We start from the raw sequence: 21,727 nt of genomic DNA, 5'->3' as shown, positions 1-21,727 counted from the left end.
TGACGCAGAGGCCCTCGGTTCGATCCTTGATCGAAGCGCGTCCGGTGAATAATTGGAAAACAGTTTTTCACCGTCCTTGAAAGCTACAAACTGAACGCAAAAATATCAAGAAGGAAGTATGATAAAAGATAAGGGAGCAAAAAAGGATTTGTGATGGAGCAAAAAGAAAAATGATAAGGAGAGATGAGAGGAACAAACATATGGGAAAAAAAAGAAAAACAGATGGAACTCGTATGTAAATAAGAGTGAGCGAAATGGCTATATGGACCTGATTGAGTCTGACAGCCAAAACATAAAAAGAAGAGAGAGAGAGAGAGGTGTTTGGTGGAAAGTTACGCCGCATGAGAAAAAAGTGAAGAATTTTATGTGCATTTTTCGCTGAAAGAGATGTAATTTGGCGGAATAAGCACCTTGTGCTGTGATTCTGGGTGAGATGATGTACCAATTGGTGTTACTTTTAGTCCTGAAGACTCACTAAGATGCCTGGATATTGAGTACTTCAGTTATGAGAGTTTATTTTCGGTGGCATTACATGGCTGCCGATATCCGTAATGGTTGACGGAAGATATTTTTGCTGAATATTTTTTCTCTACCTACCTATTTCGCCAGGAGAAACACTGCAAATAGTCACCTTTTCACCGGGAAACAGTACAGAATCAACCTCAACATGATGTTCACGGTAAGTTTGGGTTTTCGTTAGGCGGAAAATATGTTGGGGAAAATTTGCACGGTAGAAGCCGCAGTTTGCGGTTTTGCATGGATGCCTTGGGAGGTCAATATTGATATGGGAAAAAAATTGCATTGATTTCAGGGTACGACTCAACAGCAGGACACCCGGTTTAGCGATAAAGAGAAGAAAATGATGAAAGTGATGAAATTTGGTGATTGTGTCAGCAAAAGGGTAAGAAAATTTCATTTTTACAGTACTCTGTGAACCAACCCCCCTTCAATCTCTCCCCTTCCCCTCCGGCACACAGGTGGATATGTCCAAGGTGAAGTTGGATGTCCTACGTCCCTGGATCAGCAAGAAAATCACAGATTTTCTCCACATCGAGGACGACGTAGTGGTGGAGTTTGTTTATAATCAATTGGAAGAAGAACGTGTAAGTATTTTTTCTAAAATAACTAATGTTGATAACACATTGACATAAAACATAGTCAACTTCTAATTTTGAAATTAGATTTTTGATAGTTACATCAATAAAATTAGTATAAAAGCATTCGTTATCACTTAAAAGATTTTTGTAGTCCCAAATTGTGTCAATAGCATTTACATATTGGGAGAAATTTTCGTCAAAATGAAGTATTTTGAAGTAAAGGCGTCTACACTTTGTGAGCAATTTTCGTCAAAAATTGCGTTTTTGACAGAAATTTGACGTTTCCCCCTACAACGCTGCAGGGAATATCCTTCAAGAAACCAATTTTTGACAAAAATTTCTCCCAATGTGTAGAGGCCATAAAATACTTCCAAATGTATACATAAATGAGAATCAAATTGCACTATTTTTATGTAATATTTCAGAAAATTTGAAAACACTTAAAACGCGACAAACTTCACAATAATCGGGATGAAAATGTTAAAAATCTTCTAATTCTTTAAGGACGATTGGGTCACCGATGACTCCGATGATCTATAGGGGGAAGTGGAGCACTTTTGAATGTGGGCAGCTTTGAAAGTTGGATTTTTCTATTATTTTTAAATGAAATTGAGCCTTATGATAAAATTTAGCTCCACATATTGAGAAGTAAATTACATTATGATATGGCTAAGTTCCATTTATTCCATTTAAACAGGAGAAAAATCCCAGTTTCAAAGCTGCCCCAGGTTCTAAGGTGCTCTACTTCCCTCTAGAAAACATTTTTTTTCTGACTAACAGTTATTTTTCTAATGTTTTTAGTTTTGAATTTTATTAGGAATATTTTTGTATTTCCATTTTTTAATGAAAAATCCTTTTGCAAATAGAAAATACAATACACATGAGTAAAAGCTGAGATTGCAAAGAATCTCAGTTAATATTTTTCATTAGAGTGAATAACTTTAGACCAGTTATTGCAGACTGGATCCTCAGACTTTTTAACTATTGCTTATACCATCGCAAAATACAGAATGAGTGGCGCAAAGCCCATGTGGTGGCAATTCCGAAGCCTGGAAAAGACATCAATGATTTGAAAAGCAGCGCCCTATTTCTATCTTTTAAAAAATTTTTGAAAAAATAGATGTAAATATATATTTCAAAAATCAGAACAAGCTGATTAGAGAGCAAGCTGGATACCGCTCAGGAAAATCCAGCTCTGGTGAAGTATTGAACCTCAGTCAGTTTATTGATTATGGTTTTGAGGAAGGCAAAATCATAGGTGTTGCCTTCGTTGACCTCTCGGCAGCCTTTGATACAGTAAACTACAGAATCCTTCTCTCAAAGATCTGCAATCTTACAAAAGACTACGGCCTCTCACGGATGATTGGGGTTTTCTTAGAGAATCGCAGATTCTTTGTTGAATTCCGTGGTCAGAGAAGCAGATAGAGACTGTAAAAAATGGCCTACCGCAAGGTAATGTTTTGGCTCCCACTTTGTTTAACATCTACACAAATGATACAAGACCTTGTACGCAGACGATTTGGCTCTAGCTGTTAAAGCAAACATGTTTGACGACGTGGAATCCTAGCTTGAAACCAGCCTTGTGGAATTTTCAAAATTCTACAAGTAGTGTAATATTAAGTAATTTGGAATCATACCTATTTTGGAATTTTGAGATTTTCTCACTGTTTCAGATGGTCAAAGAGAAAAAAGAAACCACGAAGAAGTACAAGACTTTACATTAAACAGTACTTCTTCGTTATTTTCTCTTTTTGTCATTTAAAACTGATAGGAAATCTCACAGTTTCCAATTAGATATGATTCCAAATTACATAATATTACCTTATGAGGTTTCCATCTGCATCACAAGTGGGTCAAAACTTGCTTAAATACAACATGGAAAGGTAATATTCTACGAAAGTAAAATTTCACGTCCAAGTATCTTGGTGTCACTCTTGATAGAACTCTGACATACAGGAGCCACGGCAGTATTGTTAAAAACAAGATCAAGACACGAATTAACGAACTGTGAAAACTTGTCAACGCTCAGTGGGGAAATCCGCCAAAACTGATGCATACTTCTGCTCTTGCACTATCATTTCACACAGAAAAATGGAAAATTCTTAAACAGAAACACCCAGGAATTTAATTTCAAATCCCACCCAATGAATGCCAATGCCCTAATTCTAAATCCTTGATCATTTAGTTTTAGTTGTAATTTGCAAATCTAAAGACATTTTTCATTTTTCAGCTAATGCTGAACTTAAACTCCCAATCTCTTAGCGTAGAAGAGATAAGGATTCTAGCCAATTTCATTCGCAAAAAGCTTCTGAATTTAAACGCCTTGGGGATTCACGTCCAATTTAAGTTCCCGAAATCTTATATTCTTAAATTTAGAGTGAAAACTCGTTCTTAAAGGGTTAAGGCGTCTGTTGGAAGAAATTTTCGTCAAAAACTACTTTTTTTTTTAAAGGAAATTATGGCCTCTACACATACGGAGGAATTTTTATCAAAAATCGGTTTTTTTGAAGGAAATTGTGTGCACTTTTGTGGTCAAAACTCTGTCAGAACGCAACTTTTGAAGAAAATTGCTCCCAATATGCAGAGGAACTTCAAGGACGAGAGAGTCAAAAATTGGGGGACAACAAAAACCACTTTTTCAGACTTCTTAGAGCTAAACATAATTTTGAAATGCCTTAGGAAATTCTTTAGGACACCGGTGTCCTTATCGTCCTTAAAAGGTTAAGGGGAAATGTCAAGAATCTGTAAGAATCACAATTTATAACGAAAACCGCTCCCAATGAATAAAGATACAAGGGTAGGTTGTAGATTGTCCAAAGATTGGATGTGGCCATGTTTTGCGGTTAGTCAGCTCTGCATACCTAAATGTTTTATAAAGGGGCCCATCAAGCATAATAAAATATGAAGCTATTTTTTACTTTTCCTTGTAAAAATGTTGCAGCTATAGCACCGCGACTTAAACAAATTTGCTCGTAGTTCTTGTATAATTTTGGCGAACATTATGAAATTTGCATTTTTAGATAGCTTTTAATGCAAGATTTCGAAATATATCACACTGATAAGTCAATTCTCTTTAGGAAAAAACTTGCCAATAGTCTTCAGTACCTCTATGCAATAACGTATGGAAAAATGAAATGTCGAGAAGCCCCTGGTTTTATCCCTAATCACAATTTCGTTTTCCGTTTCAATCTAGAAATTGAGTAAATCACTCATTGGGATAATTTTAATTTTTACCATGTAGAGACCATAATAACGTCTCGAAATATCTAATCAAAATATCTCGATGGTGTTCTGTATAGCACAATAAAGAGGTAGGATTATATATTAGAGATGGCTTGGAAAGGTGAGAAAATAATTTAACAGCTTACGAAATATCCCAAATAAACCATAAACACTATCACCTCCTAAAATAATATAAAACGGCCCCTAAACAACAAATTTGGGTATTTGAGGCTTTACAGGTTTCTCACTAATTTGTATTCATTTGAGAAAATTTCCTCACGGTTATATTGTTTCAGTAAATATCCTGGTTAGATATTGACTATGTGTCATAAAAATTTGTCAATGTGTTTATGCAGATATCATCATTAGAAATTTGCAGATGTTGTACATGTGAATAATATTAAATTTCCTCTACAGTTTCCATGTGGTAAGAAAATGCAGATAAATATGACAGGATTTCTCAATGGTAAGAATGCTAGGCAGTTTATGGATGAACTCTGGTCTCTGCTTCTCTCAGCTCAAGAGACAGAGACTGGCATTCCCGAAGAGTTCATTCAGGCCAAGAAGGATGAGATATTGAAGCGAGAGGAAGATATTAAGGTGACTGAGTTGAAAGATGAGCGTGAAGTTAAAGATGTTGATGCTCCAAAGGAGTCTGAAGAAAAATCTTCAGATAATTCCACTCAGTCACCCAATGAAACAGCAGAGGACAAACGAACCAAGTCCGCTAGCTATACCAAATCCGTGGAGAAATCCAAGTTGATCTTGGAACGCTTGGAGAAGGCATCGGCAGCTAAGGAGATGGAGAAAAAGAAGTCTCCAGAAAAGGCGCCCCCACAGGTAGAAACAAACAGCAAGACTAGCCAACAGTTGGAGAAACCTCGCGATACAGAGTCCAAGGAGAGTCACAAGAAGTCCCAATCGGGTGACCGTGTTCGTTCTAGGTCTCGAAATCGTTCACGATCACCACGTCGTCGGTCGAAATCTCCGGGGCAGTCCAAGTCAAAACAGCGTTCACGTTCGAAGAGGCGTTCTCGATCACCGCGTCCGAAGTCTCGGGATCGGGATCGAGGTAGATCACGCGATAGATCTCGCGAGAAATCTCGCGATAGATCTCGTAGAAGATCACCAGTAGTGAAGTCTCGGAGGAGATCCCGTTCCCGAGGCCGATCTAATGATTGGGGTCGAGATCGCCGTCGCAGTCGATCACGCGATCGACGCGAGAGGAAACGATCACGATCGCGATCTCGTCGTCGTGACAGCAACTTCCGTTCAGGTAGGCGTGGTGGTGATAGAAGATCGCGATCGCCGGTAAAGAAATTGCCAGAGAAAAAGGAGATCTCTCGTGAGCGCGTTCCCGAACCTAAAGCTATTATTAATGGGTCTGATCCTAAGCCTCCGCTGTCAAAGGTACAGGCTAAGTTGCTAAACATGGCCACTGAGGGGGCAATAGGAGGAAGGGGAAAGAGCAGAAGTCGCAGTGCTCGTCGTTCGCCATCGCCTAAACGCTCCAAGAGGGTGTCGCGATCGCGTAGTAAGAGTGGTTCATCGTCATCTGGATCCAGTGATCGCAAACCTCCGCCAGCGAGTAAGAAATCCACCGAAAAGCGATCTGGAGGCAGGGATTCACGCAAGAGATCTATCACCCTATCCTCGTCGCGTAGTGTGTCGCCAGCTCGTATGGACTTTGAGATACACAAGAAGGAAAATAGTGTGCAACAGAAGAGACATTACAGGTCTAATAAGGACTCGAGCGACAGTGAATCTGAGGAGAATCTGATGAAGGATGCTGGAAGGCGTATGGATGATATGGGTCGTGATCGTGGAAATCGTGCCAATAGATCACGATCTCGACAGAGATCTAGGCGTATGAGTCCAGTTGGTGGATCTCGGGGAGGACGACGAAGGTCTCCTGATCGCAGGGATGCCCAACGCAGAGGATCTTCACGGAATAGAGGAAGTCCTCAGCGAAAACGCAGTCGCAGTCCCCGAGTGACAACGTCGAAGGGAGGTAGACCGAGATCACGTGAGCGAAAAGTCTCTCCACAACGGCGACTCAGTATCTCACCATTGAAGCCATCACCAGTGGTGTTTAGGAAGGAGAAAGAGCATCAGCAGCAGCAACAGCAGCAAGTCATGCGAATGGAACGTGAGAAAGAGGTTAGAAAAAGTCACGAACTTCGTGAGAGGATGCTAGAGAAGAAGAAGCCTGAGGAACCACCGCCATTGCCGAAGAAACGCGACGAGGGCAGAAAGAAGCCTGAACCGTTGGCCAAGGAGGAGAAGATCAATCGACGTGAAGCTGTGGTGAAGCCTATGAGATTTGATGAGGAAGCTCGCAGGCAAGAAATGTCCAGAGCAATGGAGAGTGGCGGAAAGCCAGAAAAGATAACAGTGTACTCGAGTAGTCTTTCGAGGACACCATCTCCCTTCCTCAGATCCTACGAACGCAACCCAGCTCTATTTGCCGGTACACTTGTGGCAGAGCTAGAGGCTAAGCGTAGTGCTAGAAAGTTACAGCAACAGCAACAGCAGGAGATGAAGAAGGCACAACAAAAAGTGGTGAAGAAGAAGAGTGTAAGCTCGAGTGATGAGAGTAGTGAGTCTGACTCCGATTCCTCGGATGAAAGACATCAAAAGAGAAAACGCCGTTCTAAGGCAAAAACTAAGAAAGCCTCTAAGCGTGCTCCTTCGTCGTCAAATTCAAGTGATGATGAAGATGGCAATGAGGAGGAGGCACCGAAGAGGAGATCCAAGGAAAAAGTAGATGCAGCAGAAAGTCGAAAGAAGGATGTGAAGAAAGTAGAGAAGAAGAAGAAATCCCGTCGATCGGATACTGATTCCAGTTCTGGAGATGTGGTATTGGTGAAGAAGCCCCGAAAGGAGGAAGTTCTCGAGAAGGTGACCGAATTAAAGAAGCAGCTGAAGAAAAAGAAGCTTGAGGATGATTTTTCGAGTGATTCGAGCGATGAGAAATCCAAGAAGAAGCGTAAGTTGAAGAAGAAGGAACTTTCAGGGGCATCATCGAGTGGTGACGATTCAGAGACAGAGTCTAAGAAGAAGAAACATAAGAAGCACAAGAAACACGGGAAGAAACACAAGAAACATAAAAAGCACAAAAAGAAGAGCAAGAGAGGCGGAAGAGATGACGATGACGGCGACGGATCGGATTCTGATGCTGAAGATGATGAAGAGGGTGTACCTGTACCCTTTGTGGGTGCTGGTGGAATAATTAATGATGACTTGGAGAAGCAGCTGAGAGAACGGGCACTAAAGTCCATGAAGAAACAAGCCAGTTGCTCCTCAGATTAATTAAGGGGAAAAATAATGGCATAATAAATTCCTCGCCGAATTACAAAATTCGGGAAGTTTTTTTTTGTGAGGAATCACATCATGAAAAAAATATTCATTATTCACCCTATGATAACTTACTACTATATTGTAATCAACATACCATTTAAAAATGAGAAAGAAAAAAACACTTTAGAAATTATGGTCTAAAAATGTAATGACAAGTTAGTCTTGTTTAATTTTACAATTAAACAATATTCGTCAAGTTGTTGAAAGAATTAGAGTTCAAAAAAAAATTAAAGCTCCTCCCCTTTCAAATTCTTTTTAATTTTAAATCAGAAAGGAGAAACACTTACTAAGAAGGACTTCTGGGATCATTTTAATGCTTATATTTGTTAAAAATATACAGCCTATTTGGAGGTAGATTTGTGCAAGGCGATACAAAACATTTTTCAGATAAGTATTTTCCACTTTTTATTGGCAAGAAAAAAAAACAAACATTTTAGGAACCCTGCCGTTTCAAGAAGTAATGTAACTCAAATTGTCCTAGTACGTGTTATAAAAGATATTGCAAGTAAATTAAAAAGAAAAATTGGATAATTAATTGTAAATGTAATAACGGAATAATAAAAGCAAAGAAAAAAAATAATATTTCTTGAACTTTTTCCCATGAAACTGCATCTTGTTGGTTTGAAATGTTTAGGTCCAAAATTCAAAACCATTTCCAGACGCTTTAACTTTGACAGAAGATTCAACACTTTAAGTTCAATTTTTTTCTGAAGAGAATTACATAAATTTGCTCCTTAACTTCTAGAATGTTACTGTTTAGTGAAAATTCTTTAAATATAATTTGAAAACTTCTTAAATACAGGGAAAATACGTGAGTGCAAAATGCTTCTATTGGAAACAAATTTATCTAAATGGAGACAAGGGAAAGTTTCTAATTGGAGACAAACAGTGTAAGTGAAACCGTGAAAGGCTTCAAAAACCTTGTTGAGTTGCTCTTGAGCGCAGGATTTGTTCTTATTCCTGTTCTTTTCTCCTTTCCCATCTAAAACAATAAGAAAATCTCTCCAAAAAATCATATTTCCGGGGTTTCCTATTGAAGTATTTGCAGACACTTCAGAAAAACCCTTTTTGTTCACGAAATAGGTAATTATTTCATTTGAAAACTTCACGTAACGTTAGCAATAAAGATTAGCACTTAATTTAACTAAAATTAGCCAGAAATATATGACATAAATGTTAAACAAAACGAATAAACAACAGTCAATATATCGTTTTTCATTGGAAAACATGATCGATTAATGAAAAATTCTGGTGAAAAGGTACACTGTTAATTTTTCTGGGAAATTAACAAATTAAAATTAGTGAATATGAGTGGATTTTCGCTTTAGGGCAGAATCACATTGACAATAAAATGCTCGCCGTAACCTCACCGTATTTCGTTAATTTACGGATTTTCATTGCAATTCTTACGAAAATTTTCCATTACCGTATTACTTTATCATCTTATACTCGGTGGCACTAGGTGAAAATAATATAAGAAAATTGAAGAAATAAAACAGAAAATTCGATAAACGGTGAGCAAAAAAAAACTGTAAGAGAAATTAATCGTACAGTTTTTTTTTACTCACCGTTTATTGCATTTTTGTTTTATCTCTTCAATTTTCTTATATTATTTTCACCTAGTGCCACAGAGTATGAGATAAGGTAAATATGGTAATCGAGAATTTGCATAGGAATTATAATGAAAATGCGTAAATAACTGTGGTATAGAAAATATTTATAAATTTTTTTGACTATATTTACATTAATTAAAATCTATCTGTTTGTGCACGACATCATAATAGAAGGATGCAAGATTGTTGGGTAGTTTTCTCAAGACTTTAGATATTGAGGAAAAGAAAATATTTGAGATCAAAAATCACGAATTTCGAACTTTGTAAAATGACTTTTCTTTTTCAAAATTTTATTTATTTTTTTCCGCAAAAAGTTCTTTAGAAACACAAAATAGAATATCCAAAGATTGTATATTGCATATTTTGATATAATATTTTGACTCTCAATTTTCCTGAAAAGCGTGTAGCACTTTCCGGGTCGTATATGACCCTATTGTCGGCAAGGAAAAAGTTTATGAAAGTGTTTTTGTGCCAACAATGTAGTTGCGACAAGTTGGTACCGTTGAGACATTGTTTTTCTTTGTGAAATCCAGAAGGAAAATATCTTGCTCATGGACATTTCGTCTTATATCTGATGAATTATAACATATTTTGCAATATTTTAGATTTAGAGTATTCTGCAAGCGTCCCATATTGTGCAATTGTATTGTATGTGAATAAATATGTAGATAAATTTATTTTTGCCAAATACCACTCAAAATATTGTGACAGAGACTGTTCAAGGGGATTACCAGGAAGATTCCTTGAACACCAGGAGTACAGTGTTCATCAAAACAATCCAGTTTGCCATGGTTTAGGTTAAATTAATAACTTCAAGCAAAAAAACTTAAAAAGTCCGTGATATAGATTTTGAAAATGGTATGTATAGTACTTCCCTTGCCGACAATAGGGTCATATATGACCCGGAGTTTTTCCGAGTTTTCACGTAATGGAATTTTTTTCCTTTCACAACTATTATATTTGAGCATAAAGCATTAGGAAAAACTCAATTTTACATGAATTTAATTGCTGAATAAAAGTGTGACGCGAAAGAGTTAAGGTGGACCTAAAAGTTTTGGGCGGAGTCTAGAAGGAAACACCATAATATGGTGGAGTGTTCTTACTGCCTGAAGGTCAAATATTCTTTTGGAATATATAGAAATACATGCTATTTTTAATTTTGCGTAAAAAAATTTTAATTTTTGAAAAACGAGTCGCTAAAATCTACAAGTTTTTTGTGAAGAGAAAACAGAAAACCTTAACCTTGTATGAAAAGCGAGGGAAATAAAGTAAGGTTATGTAACGAATAGGCCTTTTGAAAAGGCATGCGAGCCGACAATTTTGTTTATGCAAAATAAAAGTAAAATTTACTTGTATTTGCTGAAATGTTAAGGATAAATCGACTTTACCAATTGTTACCTGGAATTAGAAGGTATGTTTTCCCAATCTAGTCATCATTCAACTCTCTCATGTTTCTATTAATTCTCACAGGTTTTGTTCAGCTCCTTCCGTGAAGTATGATGTTATTGTAATTGGTGGGGGTCATGCTGGGACTGAGGCTTGTGCTGCATCAGCTAGAATGGGTGCAAGGACCCTCCTGGTGACCCACAAATTCGCCACAATCGGAGAGATGTCGTGCAATCCGTCATTTGGTGGAATTGGCAAGGGTCACTTGATCCGGGAGATTGATGCTTTGGATGGAATCTGTGGCAGGTGCTGTGATATGTCTGGAGTGCAGTACAAGATCCTCAATAGGAGACGTGGTCCTGCTGTTTGGGGGCCTCGGGCTCAGATCGACAGAGATCTGTATAAGAAGGCTGTCCAGGATGAACTCACAAAAATTGAAAATCTCGAAATCTGCACTTCCTCCGTGGATAACTTGATTCTCAGTGAAACGGAAGCTGGAGTAAAGTGTAGAGGTATTCTCTTGGAGGGTGGAACGAGAATTGAATCTGAAACTGTGATAATTACGACTGGAACCTTCCTACGAGGTGAAATTCATATTGGACTGAGCGTGAGGCCAGCTGGAAGAATTGGAGATGCACCGGCTGTTGGATTAGCTGAAAGTCTGGAGAGGATAGGCTTTAAGATGTCACGCCTGAAAACAGGAACTCCACCGAGGATCAGAAAAAATTCCATAGATTTCAGAAATCTCGTCAAACAATTTGGGGATGATCCTCCAGTTCCATTTTCTTTTGTCAATTCGAAAGTTTGGCTGAAGTCTGAGGATCAGATGGTTTGTCATCTGACTTACACTACTCCGGACATCAATGACATCGTGAAGAAGAATCTTCATGTCAATAGGCATGTTTCTGAGGAGACCACTGGACCTCGCTATTGTCCATCAATTGAGTCAAAAGTTTTGAGATTCGGTGACAAATCCCATCAGATCTGGTTGGAACCAGAAGGACTGCACAGCGATGTGATCTATCCAAATGGACTTTCTTGCACCCTTCCGGAGGAACAACAGGTGGAACTGGTGAGGAGAATACCTGGACTCGAGTCAGCAGAAATTATCCGTCCAGGATATGGTGTTCAGTATGATTTCATAGATCCCCGTGAGCTGTTTCCTACGCTCGAAACCAAACGCGTTGCGGGATTATTTCTTGCCGGGCAGATCAATGGAACAACTGGGTATGAGGAAGCTGCCGCTCAGGGGATTCTTGCTGGAGCAAATGCAGCTGCACGTGTTCAGAACAAACCGCCCTTGCTTATCAACCGAACTGATGCTTACATCGGAGTTCTGGTGGATGATTTGACAACACTGGGTACAAATGAACCATACAGAATGTTCACGAGTAGAGCTGAGTTTCGTCTGAGCCTCCGGCCGGACAATGCTGATATGCGTCTCACGGAAATGGGCTATGCTCTCGATCTTGTTGGCGAAGAGCGGTACAGAGGATTTCTGAAGATGCGTCAGAGACTGTCTGAAGCAACAGAGGCGATGAAGAGTCTGAAAAGGAGAACAGCTCAGTGGAGGGAAGCTCTAAAATTGCCACAGAGCAAAACAACGACTGTCAAGAGCGCCTTCGAGATGTTATCTATTCCAGCAGATGGCATCACTGCTCAGCACATTGCCGATCTAGAACCGGGAGTTCTAGGTTGGATTAGAGACGATCCCTTGCTCTGTGAAAGACTGAAGATTGAAGCTACTTACGAACTAGTTGTAGCTGATCAAGCAAGAGATGTTGAGGAAGTCAGGAGGGATGAGCAACTCATTATTCCCAGAAATATCGACTACTTCTCGTAAGTTTTCCATCTGTTTATATGTTTTTTTTTTAAATATGATTTTTTTTATTTCGATAAATTGCGAAAAGGTAAAGTTTAAGCCACGCCCCTTTTAGAAGTTTCAATCTGTGAAACCATGCAGCTTTAAAAATTTAAAAAAAAAAACCATTTATTTTTTTTTACTGCTCGAGCTCCACAGAAAGAGAAGTAGGGGAAAGTTCCCATGCTTGATACTGTAAAATGATGTCCAAGGTTTGTGATTTTTTTCTGATTAACACACAAACCAAAGTGATTCTCTCACTATGACAAAAAAATGTCTCACTTATTAGGTTCATAATCCCACCTCAAATAGTTCTTGGAAATCCTTAGATTTTCCTCAAGAAGAAAATGGAAATTCAGTGGCGATTTTTATACAAGTTGAGTCCGGGGCCTTCCTGTATAATAATTGATTCGACAATTCAGAGACCCATTTTCACTGCAAAAATTTCACCGGATACAAAAAATTGCACATCAATATTTAGGCGGAATTCTAATCTATCTGCTTAAATCGTTTGTACGACTGGATATTAGTTTTAAAATCATTTTTATGTAATTTTTCTTAGCCGTGTTTTTATGACATTAGGGCGCTAGCGAAAACCATTTTTTCGCTTTGAGTCCATGAAAATATCACTTTGCAACCTTAAAATTCAGACAACAGGGTTGAAAGCTATATCAATTGTCGATAAAATTGGAGGATTACAATAGGTGTAATTTTGAAAGAATCACATCTAATGATAGAGCTGCTACATTAAAATTATCATTCATGGACCCTTTTTAAAATATAAGATGGACACAGGTAGGATTTATGAATTTGTCACCATGCACAAAAACAGAGTCCACCAAGTAAAAATATTTTTACATTAATATTAATACTGATGAACCCTCTATGTGCCTATGATAGCAGTTTTCCTGAAGAGCGACATTAATTAAGAAATACATATGAAATATCATGTATCGAAATTACAACTTTGGACCTGTTTTTGATTTTTGCTTCCTGAAACTAGGAAAAAAGAGCTAGGATCCCAATTTTTTTTAGGAAATGTAAGGCTTAAGATCAGCTATTAAAATATATTGCAATGAGTCACAATTATTGATTAACGTAGGAAAAAAGTAGTTATTATCAAGCTTGGATCGTATCAAGCATGGGCACTTTCCCCTATTTGTAATCCCTCGATTTTGTTTTTATACAGTGGCGGACAAAATAATAGAATCACTTTGCAAAGCTTATATTTTTTTAACTTTTGTATTTTTTCCCAATTTGTTGATATAATTCTGAAGTAGAAATCTTCAAATTACAGTAGACTCTCGCTTATCCGTGGACTCTTGTTCCGGGTGACATAAAAAAATCTGTAAGACAGTTGAATTTTCAAAATTTTGATGACACATTGTTCCTTGTTTTGGGGTTTTTTTGTTAAGCAAATATGCTCTATCTACTGTAATTCTTACTCACTGTAACTTTTTTGGACAGTACGCATGTTTAGAGAGACTGTCGGATTCAGTCAGGTCAGGATTCACTCCATAAATTTTCAATGTAAACAAAAAAAAATCGTTGGATTTCAAACAATTTGATGGGTATCACGTAAAAGCCTTCGTGTAACTTCTGCTTTAAGTCGAAATTCTTTTCATCATCAATATAACCTTCATTTTCCCTTCGCTACTGACTTTATACCCTTAAAAAATATTTTAGGATATTTACTTAAAGTATTATTTAGTAATGTTCTAAGTATTTGAAAGTTTTTAGGCCAAAGCTAAAATATTTTGTATAAAAATTTTTAGATTATATCGTATTTAACCTCAAAAATTTAGCGATATATTTAAGGACGAGATTCCTAAATTTCCTTTAAAAAGTATTCTTGATTTACAAACAAGAATACAAATTTTAACTTTTGAGCAACTTTTTCCATTAAAAAAATTAAGCTCGAAAGTGAACCTCCAAAAATTTTATTTATGCAAAATATGCTTAAATTTTAATAAAAAAAACATAAGAATTTTAGACATGGAACGTCCGCCTCTTATTTGTTCCCTGGATTCCCTGGATGTTTTTTACTTTTAAGGTTATGCTAAATGTAGTTTCTTAAAACTTGTTAAGAGTACCGATTTTCTTATTTAGTAAAGAGGTTATGTAAGAAACTAAGGTTATGACTTAATCAGACCAGGAGTGAATTTCCAATAAAGCATGCGTTTCAAAAAGTGTAAAATATTCAAAAAACTTTAAAAATTTCAAATAAGCTAAATTTTTTTTAATGTTTCTCACTTCTAAATTTAATTTATTTTTAATTTAAAGATTTTTTGATCAGTTTATTTTTTCAGAGATTTTAACAACAAAATTAAATTTTAGGTTATGGTTAACTTAAGACTTTTCGATCCGACAAATGTGGCAATAATCTCTTATTTCGTTCACTTTCTAAAGGCAGTTCGATCGTAGATCTTTAAACTTTTTAATTTCATTTATTTTTCTATAAAAATGTTCTTGGGGGCGTGGTCTGTTTTATAAGGGGCAAGGCCTGTAGTGGTCCACTTTTAAATAATTTTACAAATTATTACGTCCTTATCATATTTACTGATATATTCAATATTAAATATATAGAAGAGAATCAGCTTAATTTGGTTATAATTCCTGAATGGGCGTGGCCTAAAAGTTTGCTTTTTGAGAATGTTTAATTTTTCTTTGATTTTCATAAAATCGTATTAATTTTTCAGAAAATACCTCAATTTATCCTTCGAAGAGCGAGAAAAATTGATCTACATTCAACCACAGACGGTAGTTATCTCTGAAAATACTCTGTTTTATTCGTTTTAAGTAAATGCTGAAGAAATCACAATGCTTTCTCATGCAGATTGCTGCAGCTTCTCGAATACAAGGAGTTACTCCATCAGCAATTGTACGACTCCTGAGGTTTGTGCGCCAATCCAGTGGAAGTACTGAAGCGCCTACGACTTCTGCCTCTTCTCCAGTGTGAGCCAGATACCATTCTTTGGCGCCAAAAGGAAGGATTGCACCGAAATTTCAGGCGGGACTTTTTGCTTGGGTGCCAGCTTGATGTTGTAGTTGGATAGGAGAGTATACAGCGCTACTTTTACTTGGAACAGCCCAAAACGCATCCCAATGCAAATCCTTGGACCTTCTCCGAAGCCTAGAAAAGCATATCGATTCCTCTCCAGCTTTTTTTCATCCAAGAAACGATCAGGATCAAAAATATGGGGTTTGTCGTAATGATTAGGATCCCTGTTTTTGGGGGCAAAGAACATGAAACATCAATGAAACATCTGTGAAATATAAGTAAATGGCTCTTGGGTATCTTACATGTGGATCGCCGACATGGGGATGATTATGGGAGTCCCAGCACTGATGGTTACGGGTTGGCCTTCGTTGGGGAATTGTTGTGGGAGTTCGAAGGGTTTTGTACAAATACGTGTCATATTGAAGACCACAGAATGAAGACGAAGATTCTCATGGATGCATCTATCTAGAAGATCCAACTGCATAATTCCCTCATCAGTCATCTGTCCATTTTCCTCAATCACTCGATCAATTTCATCCTGCACTTTCTTCTGGACTTCAGGATTGCGTGCTAACTCATAAAGCGTGTAGGTCATGACAGTGGCAGAGGTTTCTGTTCCATCCGTTATGAAGGTCACAGCTTGTCCCACGATCAAATCTTCGGTGATTCCTTGACAAAAAGGCGCAGAAGAGTTTTTGGCATCTTCATTGCAAATGGTAAGTGCATTAGTTTAATCTTACTGTTTTCTTGATCCTTTTTCTTCAATTCCACAAAAGCTTGGACAAAATCTTTCCGGGCATTTTTGTCATTGGCCTCTCGTGATGCCATTAATTGTCTGATGAGGTTTCGCAAACGTCTATCGAGGTTCTCAGTGACGAAACTATAAAAAAAAATTTAGTAATTGTGGGTTCAAGAACCTTTGATAGATTTTTTTGGGTCGGCTACGGTCTATAGAGCAAATACTTTGATCTCTTCTACGCAAACTCGCTTGTTGTCTAAAAGGAGAGTTTATAATATAAGTGGAATAATCAGAAACAACTTCATTGAATTAGACTTCTGAGATGTCAAGATGATTTACATGTTCTTAATTCTTCATTTGCCAAAAATATATTAACTACTTTAAAGCATTTTAAAAATCTATATTATTTGCAAGACTATTTTAATTTTATTGCTCGTACTTACAAAAAGTAAAATTTTGAAATCCTAAAAGCCAAAATCAAGAAAACGCCAAAATCCCGTTAGCAAAAAACCCCGGAAGTCTAAATCCCGGTAACTAAAATCCGGAAGAGACAAAATCCGGAAAAGCCAAAATTCCAAAGAGATAAAATCCCGAATGGGTCGAACCACCGAAAGGCTAAAAATTCCGAAGAGCCAAAATCCCGGAAACCAAAATTCCAAAGAGATAAAACCCCGAATGGGTCGAACTACCGAAGAGCCAAAATCACGAAAAACCTAAAATCCCGTTAGCAAAAACCCCGAAAGTCTAAAATCCAGAAGAGACAAAATCCCGAATGGGTCAAAATCCGGAAAAGCCAAAATTCCATAGAGATAAAATCCCGAATGGGTCGAACTACCGAAAAGCCAAAATCTCGGAAACCAAAATCAAGAAGAGACAAAATCCCGATTGGGTCGAAATCCTAAAATCCAAAATCGCGAAAAACCCAAAATCCCATAAGCAGAAAACACGAAAGCCGAAAACCTGAAGAACCGAAATTCCGAAAACCTTAATCCCTGAAGCCAAAATCCGGAAGAGACATAATCCCGAATGGGTCAATATCCGAAAGAGCCAAAATTACGAAAAGCCAAAATCCTGAAAGTCAAAATCCCGAACTCCAAAAGCTCGAAAGCAAAAACCCTGAATTCAAAATCCCAAAAAGCCGAAATATCGAAAAGCCGAAATTCCGAATAGTCAAAATCCTGAAAGGGACGAAATTATACGGAGGATAATATGTAAAATAATTTCCAAAAACACAGAAGATTTCCCTTTACCTTTAATAAGCGCACATGGAATTGTGGGAGTACCTATTACACTTTTAAGAATTCGTAATTTTTTGTTTTCGGGATTTTGCCTGGACTCAATTTTGGAATTCCGGGTAACACGGAATTCTGGACAAACTAATATACAGTTTGGTAACCTCCTTAAAACTTGATCAAAAATCAATTAAATAATTTACAATGTATATTCTAGATTTTGAATTACTAAATTCTTACTAGGAGTTTTTAATAAGCATTCGATCTGATTTTACGATGTAGATAGTGGACGGATAGGGGAAAGTGCCCATGCTGGATACCATTGGAAGTTTCGTAATGACTAATTTTTTTCAATAAACGTGACACCGCAAAATACTTTAAAAACTATTCACTTTCCCATAGTTTTTAAAATATGGTTGCGATGTGTCATATATTTATTATAAAACATAGAAAATTTAGTCATTACGAAGCTTTCAATGGTATCAAGCATGGGCACTTTCCCCTAAATACTCTCTTGATTTTATTTCCTTTAATTGTTCACGACATTTCAGGGATGAAACATCAGATTTATATTATAATTTGGAGAAAAATCAAGTTCAGGCGGAAAATTTCCTAAATTTGAATAGTGAAAGAGATTACAAAAAAAGTACAGTTGATGTAATAGCAGAAAATTTTCCGTATTTGTACGTGATTTCTTCTAAAATGATTCATCCTTGAAATGTTGTGAAGAATTAAAAAGGAAAAAAATCAAGAGAGGTCTATTTTTCCTTCTATTAAACAGAGTCACAGCTTCTAAATTATTGGTTTTCCGGAATTCGGCATTGTCCATAATTCCTAATTTTACCCTAAGTATACTGAAATCTGAAATTCCTTTTTTTGAGACTCTTTATCCATCTGTCCGGATGTTACGAGAGAGGAAAAACGTTTAGAGATAGAGACTTGGGGTTTTTGGGAAATATCTCATATATTGAAATTCGTCTCAAAATCATATTTTTTGGATAAATCGTAAATAGGTCTTGCGCTTTTTTATTTGTTTTCGATTATTTATTTTTTGTGTTTAAGGGATTACCTGAACGACTTCGCGTCTATATACGAAAATAGTTTTGGCTCATTTTTTGCTCCTAAAAAAAATTAAACTGTTAAAGATGAATCACTAATAGAGAGTGTATTTATCAACCGTTTTACGGAAGCATGTATTCATCAGAAAGGTCTTGGAATCCATTTGACGAGGTTCAAAGCGGTTAATGCAATTAATTCATTTAACACTAAAATTATAGTGTTTGTTTTATAAATTTATCGCAGAAGAAAAATACGAAAATTAAGGAAAAAAATAGTTATCGGTTATGAACCAGTAATGAGTCGGTTCTGACCTTATAATTATTTTTTGTTCTAAGTGAATTATGTTATTTTTACACTATTTTTCGACAAATTTTAAAGGTATTTAAAAATCAGATATAATTGGTTTTGAACCGGTCTAGAGAAAAAAAAAAGAAATCCAAAAGAACTTTGCAGAATCCTGTAACTTGTGTTTGTGTTTCAATTTTCCTAATCGAAACAATTAATTCAAAAACAATTTTTAGAACGTAGAAGTAAAATCAAAAAATTGAGCATTCCGCGAAGCTGAGACGCTTGATCATACTCTTTCTCAGGAAGAGTTTTAAAATTTTGAAAATTAAATTGAAAAACAGTAAATCTTTTTTTTTTGATTGTTTAGAAAAACAGCTTCACTAAACTAATAACTCCTCAGAGATTTAGGTATAAGCTAAGACGTGACTTAATGCAATTATTATGGGAATTCTGGAAGCGTTATTTTAATAAGTAATTTCCACTTGTTATCCTCGACAGGAAGATTTTACATTGAAGTTCCTCAACTTGCCTAATCCTTATGCTATTAAGGCCAATGTATATTCGCAAATATTCCTAACAAGTCTTTAGAAATTCAAAATATTTTTGATTTCACAGGTGAGAGATAAGGTGTCAAAATATATTTTTTATCGTCCTAATCTTATCAAGCGTCTTGTAAAAATTGTCATAAAAGATAATTGATAATGCTACTATACTTACGAGATACGAAGAATCGTTGCTATTTTGGGAGCAAAAAATGCAATCATGCCTTTGATGGCTCCTAAAAAGCTTGGTACGAAGAATTCCCTGGACATTTGGACGAATTCAGAATTGGGATCCACAAAGGCATGAGCTTTGACCCCAAAAACAGTTGAAGCTACAACGTCTGTTGTGAATTTAGTCATCACCTGCAAAGAGTTACAAGGGGAGTTAGAATCTTCCGCAAAAGAAGTCTTATTGAAATTTCCTTACCTTCTTTATGTCCACTCCTTCAGAACGATTAATTTCTGGACTACTGTCAAGGTACTCCAGTAGGGTATCTCCAACTTCTTTCATGATATTGAAGCATGCCCGGACTTTAGCTGTGGTGAATAGGGGGCTTACTTGATTCCGGATATTCTTCCACTCAGTCCCACGGGCTGTGAAGGGATTATTGGCTAGCAGGGGATCCAGGGTTGTGTTGATTTCAAAGTCATTGTCGTGGAAATGGGCAAAATTTGCCACAAGAACATCTCGCACAAGATCTAGGTCACGCACTAGAACAGCCGGTGTTCCCATTTTGTAGATTCCTACATATTTCGCAGTTGGATAGGATCTAAAGAGTAGTAAAGGGAGGGAGGGATTCAATAACTTATGAATGCAATAGCTAATAATTAAGCTCACCTGTAAATTTCATTGTACACTTCTCCATAGTGTTTCTTCTGGATGATCATCTCTCCCATGTTGCCGACAATGGGCAACGGAGGGGGAGCTTCCACTTTTTTCCTGGTCCAGTAACTTAGGGTCCATTTGAAGTAGATACAGATGGCCACAACGGCCAAGGCAATGTAGAGTTGTAACATATTTCACCCAGAGACTGTCTTGTCTATTCACTGAATCTTTCACACAGAGTACTCCTCAATATGTAGTCCAAGTGTCAAAAATAATTCTGATGAAATAGCTTGTCAAGAACGGTCTACGCAACGCAATGGATTATTTTTTATCGCACCTGCTTCGGAATGTGAATCACGAATGATTTTCCCGCAATTTACGATGTTTTGGATGTTTGCTAAAAAATTAAGTATTTAAGGAGATTTTGCTGTGTTATCTCCTGCTTAGCAATATTTTATTGATTTTGGGAAATTGGGAGATAATAGCATGGAGATTTGACTAAATTATTTCTTCATTTCCTATCACTATTCCAGTGTTTTGAATTCTAATTTAATATGAGATGTAAAAAATATTGTCCAATATAGCCCCAAAACTGTCCAAAGGAACCCCATTTGCATTTATAAATTTTAGATAACACTAAAACGTCGGTTGTATTCATTACGTACAACAATATGAAAATTTATTTCCGTATCATTTCAAATAGTAAGAGTCTCATAATCCGAAGGAACTTGTGGCCCATTACGTCTAATTTTTGTATTAATATGAGGTGAAAATGAGGTGAACAAAATGTATAAGAGAAAGTACTCTCCCTTCGAACGTTCATGCCTTCGAATAATGTGAATTTCTTTTGTTTTTCGTAAGAGATTTACACTAAATTATCACGGAATTATCAACAATTGATAATAAGCCAACTAATATTTAATAGAAATATGTAAGTCTCTTAAAAAATTAAAAGAAAATTCACATTATTCGAAGGCATGAACGTTCGAAGGGAGAGTACTTTTCTCTACCTATCTCTTCATTTTCTCTGCAATTTTTAATCTTTATTCAATTAAATCCTTGAATATCTTTCAAATCCATGAAAAGGATTGCATGTAAGGACATAGTTGAAAACAAAATAGCTGAGGTCTCTGAAAATCAGATCATAGAACTTAGAAATTTTAAATCCGAAAGTATAGGTTTACAAGAGCTAAAAAGATCCCTATTTGAAGAGAAATTGTTTTCCTATTTTTTGTGTAAATAATTTAATTAAAAAAATGTACAGGTAAATGGTTAGTTTTTCGAACTTATTAGTCTTTATTCACTAAGTATGATATTTTTTTTTCAAAGAGTAAATTATGAAGGCATGTCGGCACACGGAATCATTTTTATGATTTTGATAATAGAATACCTAAAAAAAAAGCTGCAGAAGTATGTGAAAATGAAAAGTAGGGATATGATTTGTTCTAGGAAAATCTTCGTGTGCTCCTGTATAAATTTATATACTGGGTCCTATAGTATC

General features: G+C 36.6%; 3 protein-coding genes across 4 annotated transcripts; 2 read left to right on the top strand and 1 right to left on the bottom strand.

Moving 5' to 3' along the window:
* The first annotated feature begins 304 nt into the window (after positions 1 to 304).
* LOC129800307 (serine/arginine repetitive matrix protein 1) lies at positions 305 to 8,108 on the top strand. The gene is made up of 5 exons (XM_055844594.1): positions 305 to 428; positions 610 to 679; positions 812 to 901; positions 978 to 1,103; positions 4,737 to 8,108. The coding sequence occupies exons 2-5, from the start codon at positions 668 to 670 to the stop codon at positions 7,629 to 7,631; spliced, it is 3,123 nt and encodes a 1,040-aa protein (XP_055700569.1). The 5' UTR covers positions 305 to 428; positions 610 to 667; the 3' UTR covers positions 7,632 to 8,108.
* A 2,464-nt stretch (positions 8,109 to 10,572) lies between these two features.
* On the top strand, positions 10,573 to 15,841 carry LOC129802625 (protein MTO1 homolog, mitochondrial). Of its 2 annotated transcripts, none has more exons than XM_055848597.1 (4): positions 10,573 to 10,703; positions 10,763 to 12,517; positions 15,239 to 15,299; positions 15,376 to 15,841. In XM_055848597.1, exons 1-4 carry the CDS (start codon positions 10,657 to 10,659, stop codon positions 15,496 to 15,498), a joined length of 1,986 nt encoding a protein of 661 aa, XP_055704572.1. In that variant the 5' UTR covers positions 10,573 to 10,656; the 3' UTR covers positions 15,499 to 15,841. The 2 variants fall into 2 exon arrangements, with proteins under 2 accessions (XP_055704572.1, XP_055704571.1); XM_055848596.1 differs by having other exon boundaries at positions 15,352 to 15,841.
* LOC129802627 (cytochrome P450 6k1-like) lies at positions 15,304 to 20,590 on the bottom strand. Its single transcript, XM_055848599.1, has 6 exons — positions 20,239 to 20,590; positions 19,828 to 20,170; positions 19,576 to 19,763; positions 16,281 to 16,420; positions 15,843 to 16,209; positions 15,304 to 15,764 (listed from the first exon to the last, which is right to left on the bottom strand). The coding sequence occupies exons 1-6, from the start codon at positions 20,415 to 20,417 to the stop codon at positions 15,470 to 15,472; spliced, it is 1,512 nt and encodes a 503-aa protein (XP_055704574.1). The 5' UTR covers positions 20,418 to 20,590; the 3' UTR covers positions 15,304 to 15,469.
* Between the last annotated feature and the right edge of the window lie 1,137 nt (positions 20,591 to 21,727).

The sequence above is a fragment of the Phlebotomus papatasi genome, chromosome 2 (assembly GCF_024763615.1).
Source record: "Phlebotomus papatasi isolate M1 chromosome 2, Ppap_2.1, whole genome shotgun sequence".
NCBI classification, from domain to species: Eukaryota; Metazoa; Arthropoda; class Insecta; order Diptera; family Psychodidae; genus Phlebotomus; species Phlebotomus papatasi.
The sequence above is the reverse complement of the archived record's forward strand: the minus strand, read 5'-3'. Positions and strand labels throughout refer to the sequence as shown.

Excerpts from the sequence above, each read along its gene's own strand:
- LOC129802625 (XM_055848596.1), top strand. The coding sequence starts at position 10,657 with ATGTTAAGGATAAATCGACTTTACCAATTGTTACCTGGAATTAGAAG. Across the intron at positions 10,704-10,762 it reads TTGTTACCTGGAATTAGAAG|GTTTTGTTCAGCTCCTTCCG; the intron begins GTATGTTTTCCC and ends TAATTCTCACAG. Across the intron at positions 15,300-15,351 it reads TCTACATTCAACCACAGACG|AAATCACAATGCTTTCTCAT; the intron begins GTAGTTATCTCT and ends TAAATGCTGAAG.
- LOC129802627 (XM_055848599.1), bottom strand. The coding sequence starts at position 20,417 with ATGTTACAACTCTACATTGCCTTGGCCGTTGTGGCCATCTGTATCTAC. Across the intron at positions 20,171-20,238 it reads GTGTACAATGAAATTTACAG|ATCCTATCCAACTGCGAAAT; the intron begins GTGAGCTTAATT and ends ACTACTCTTTAG. Across the intron at positions 19,764-19,827 it reads AAGGAGTGGACATAAAGAAG|GTGATGACTAAATTCACAAC; the intron begins GTAAGGAAATTT and ends AACTCTTTGCAG.
- LOC129800307 (XM_055844594.1), top strand. Across the intron at positions 902-977 it reads GTGATTGTGTCAGCAAAAGG|GTGGATATGTCCAAGGTGAA; the intron begins GTAAGAAAATTT and ends TCCGGCACACAG. Across the intron at positions 1,104-4,736 it reads ATCAATTGGAAGAAGAACGT|TTTCCATGTGGTAAGAAAAT; the intron begins GTAAGTATTTTT and ends TTTCCTCTACAG.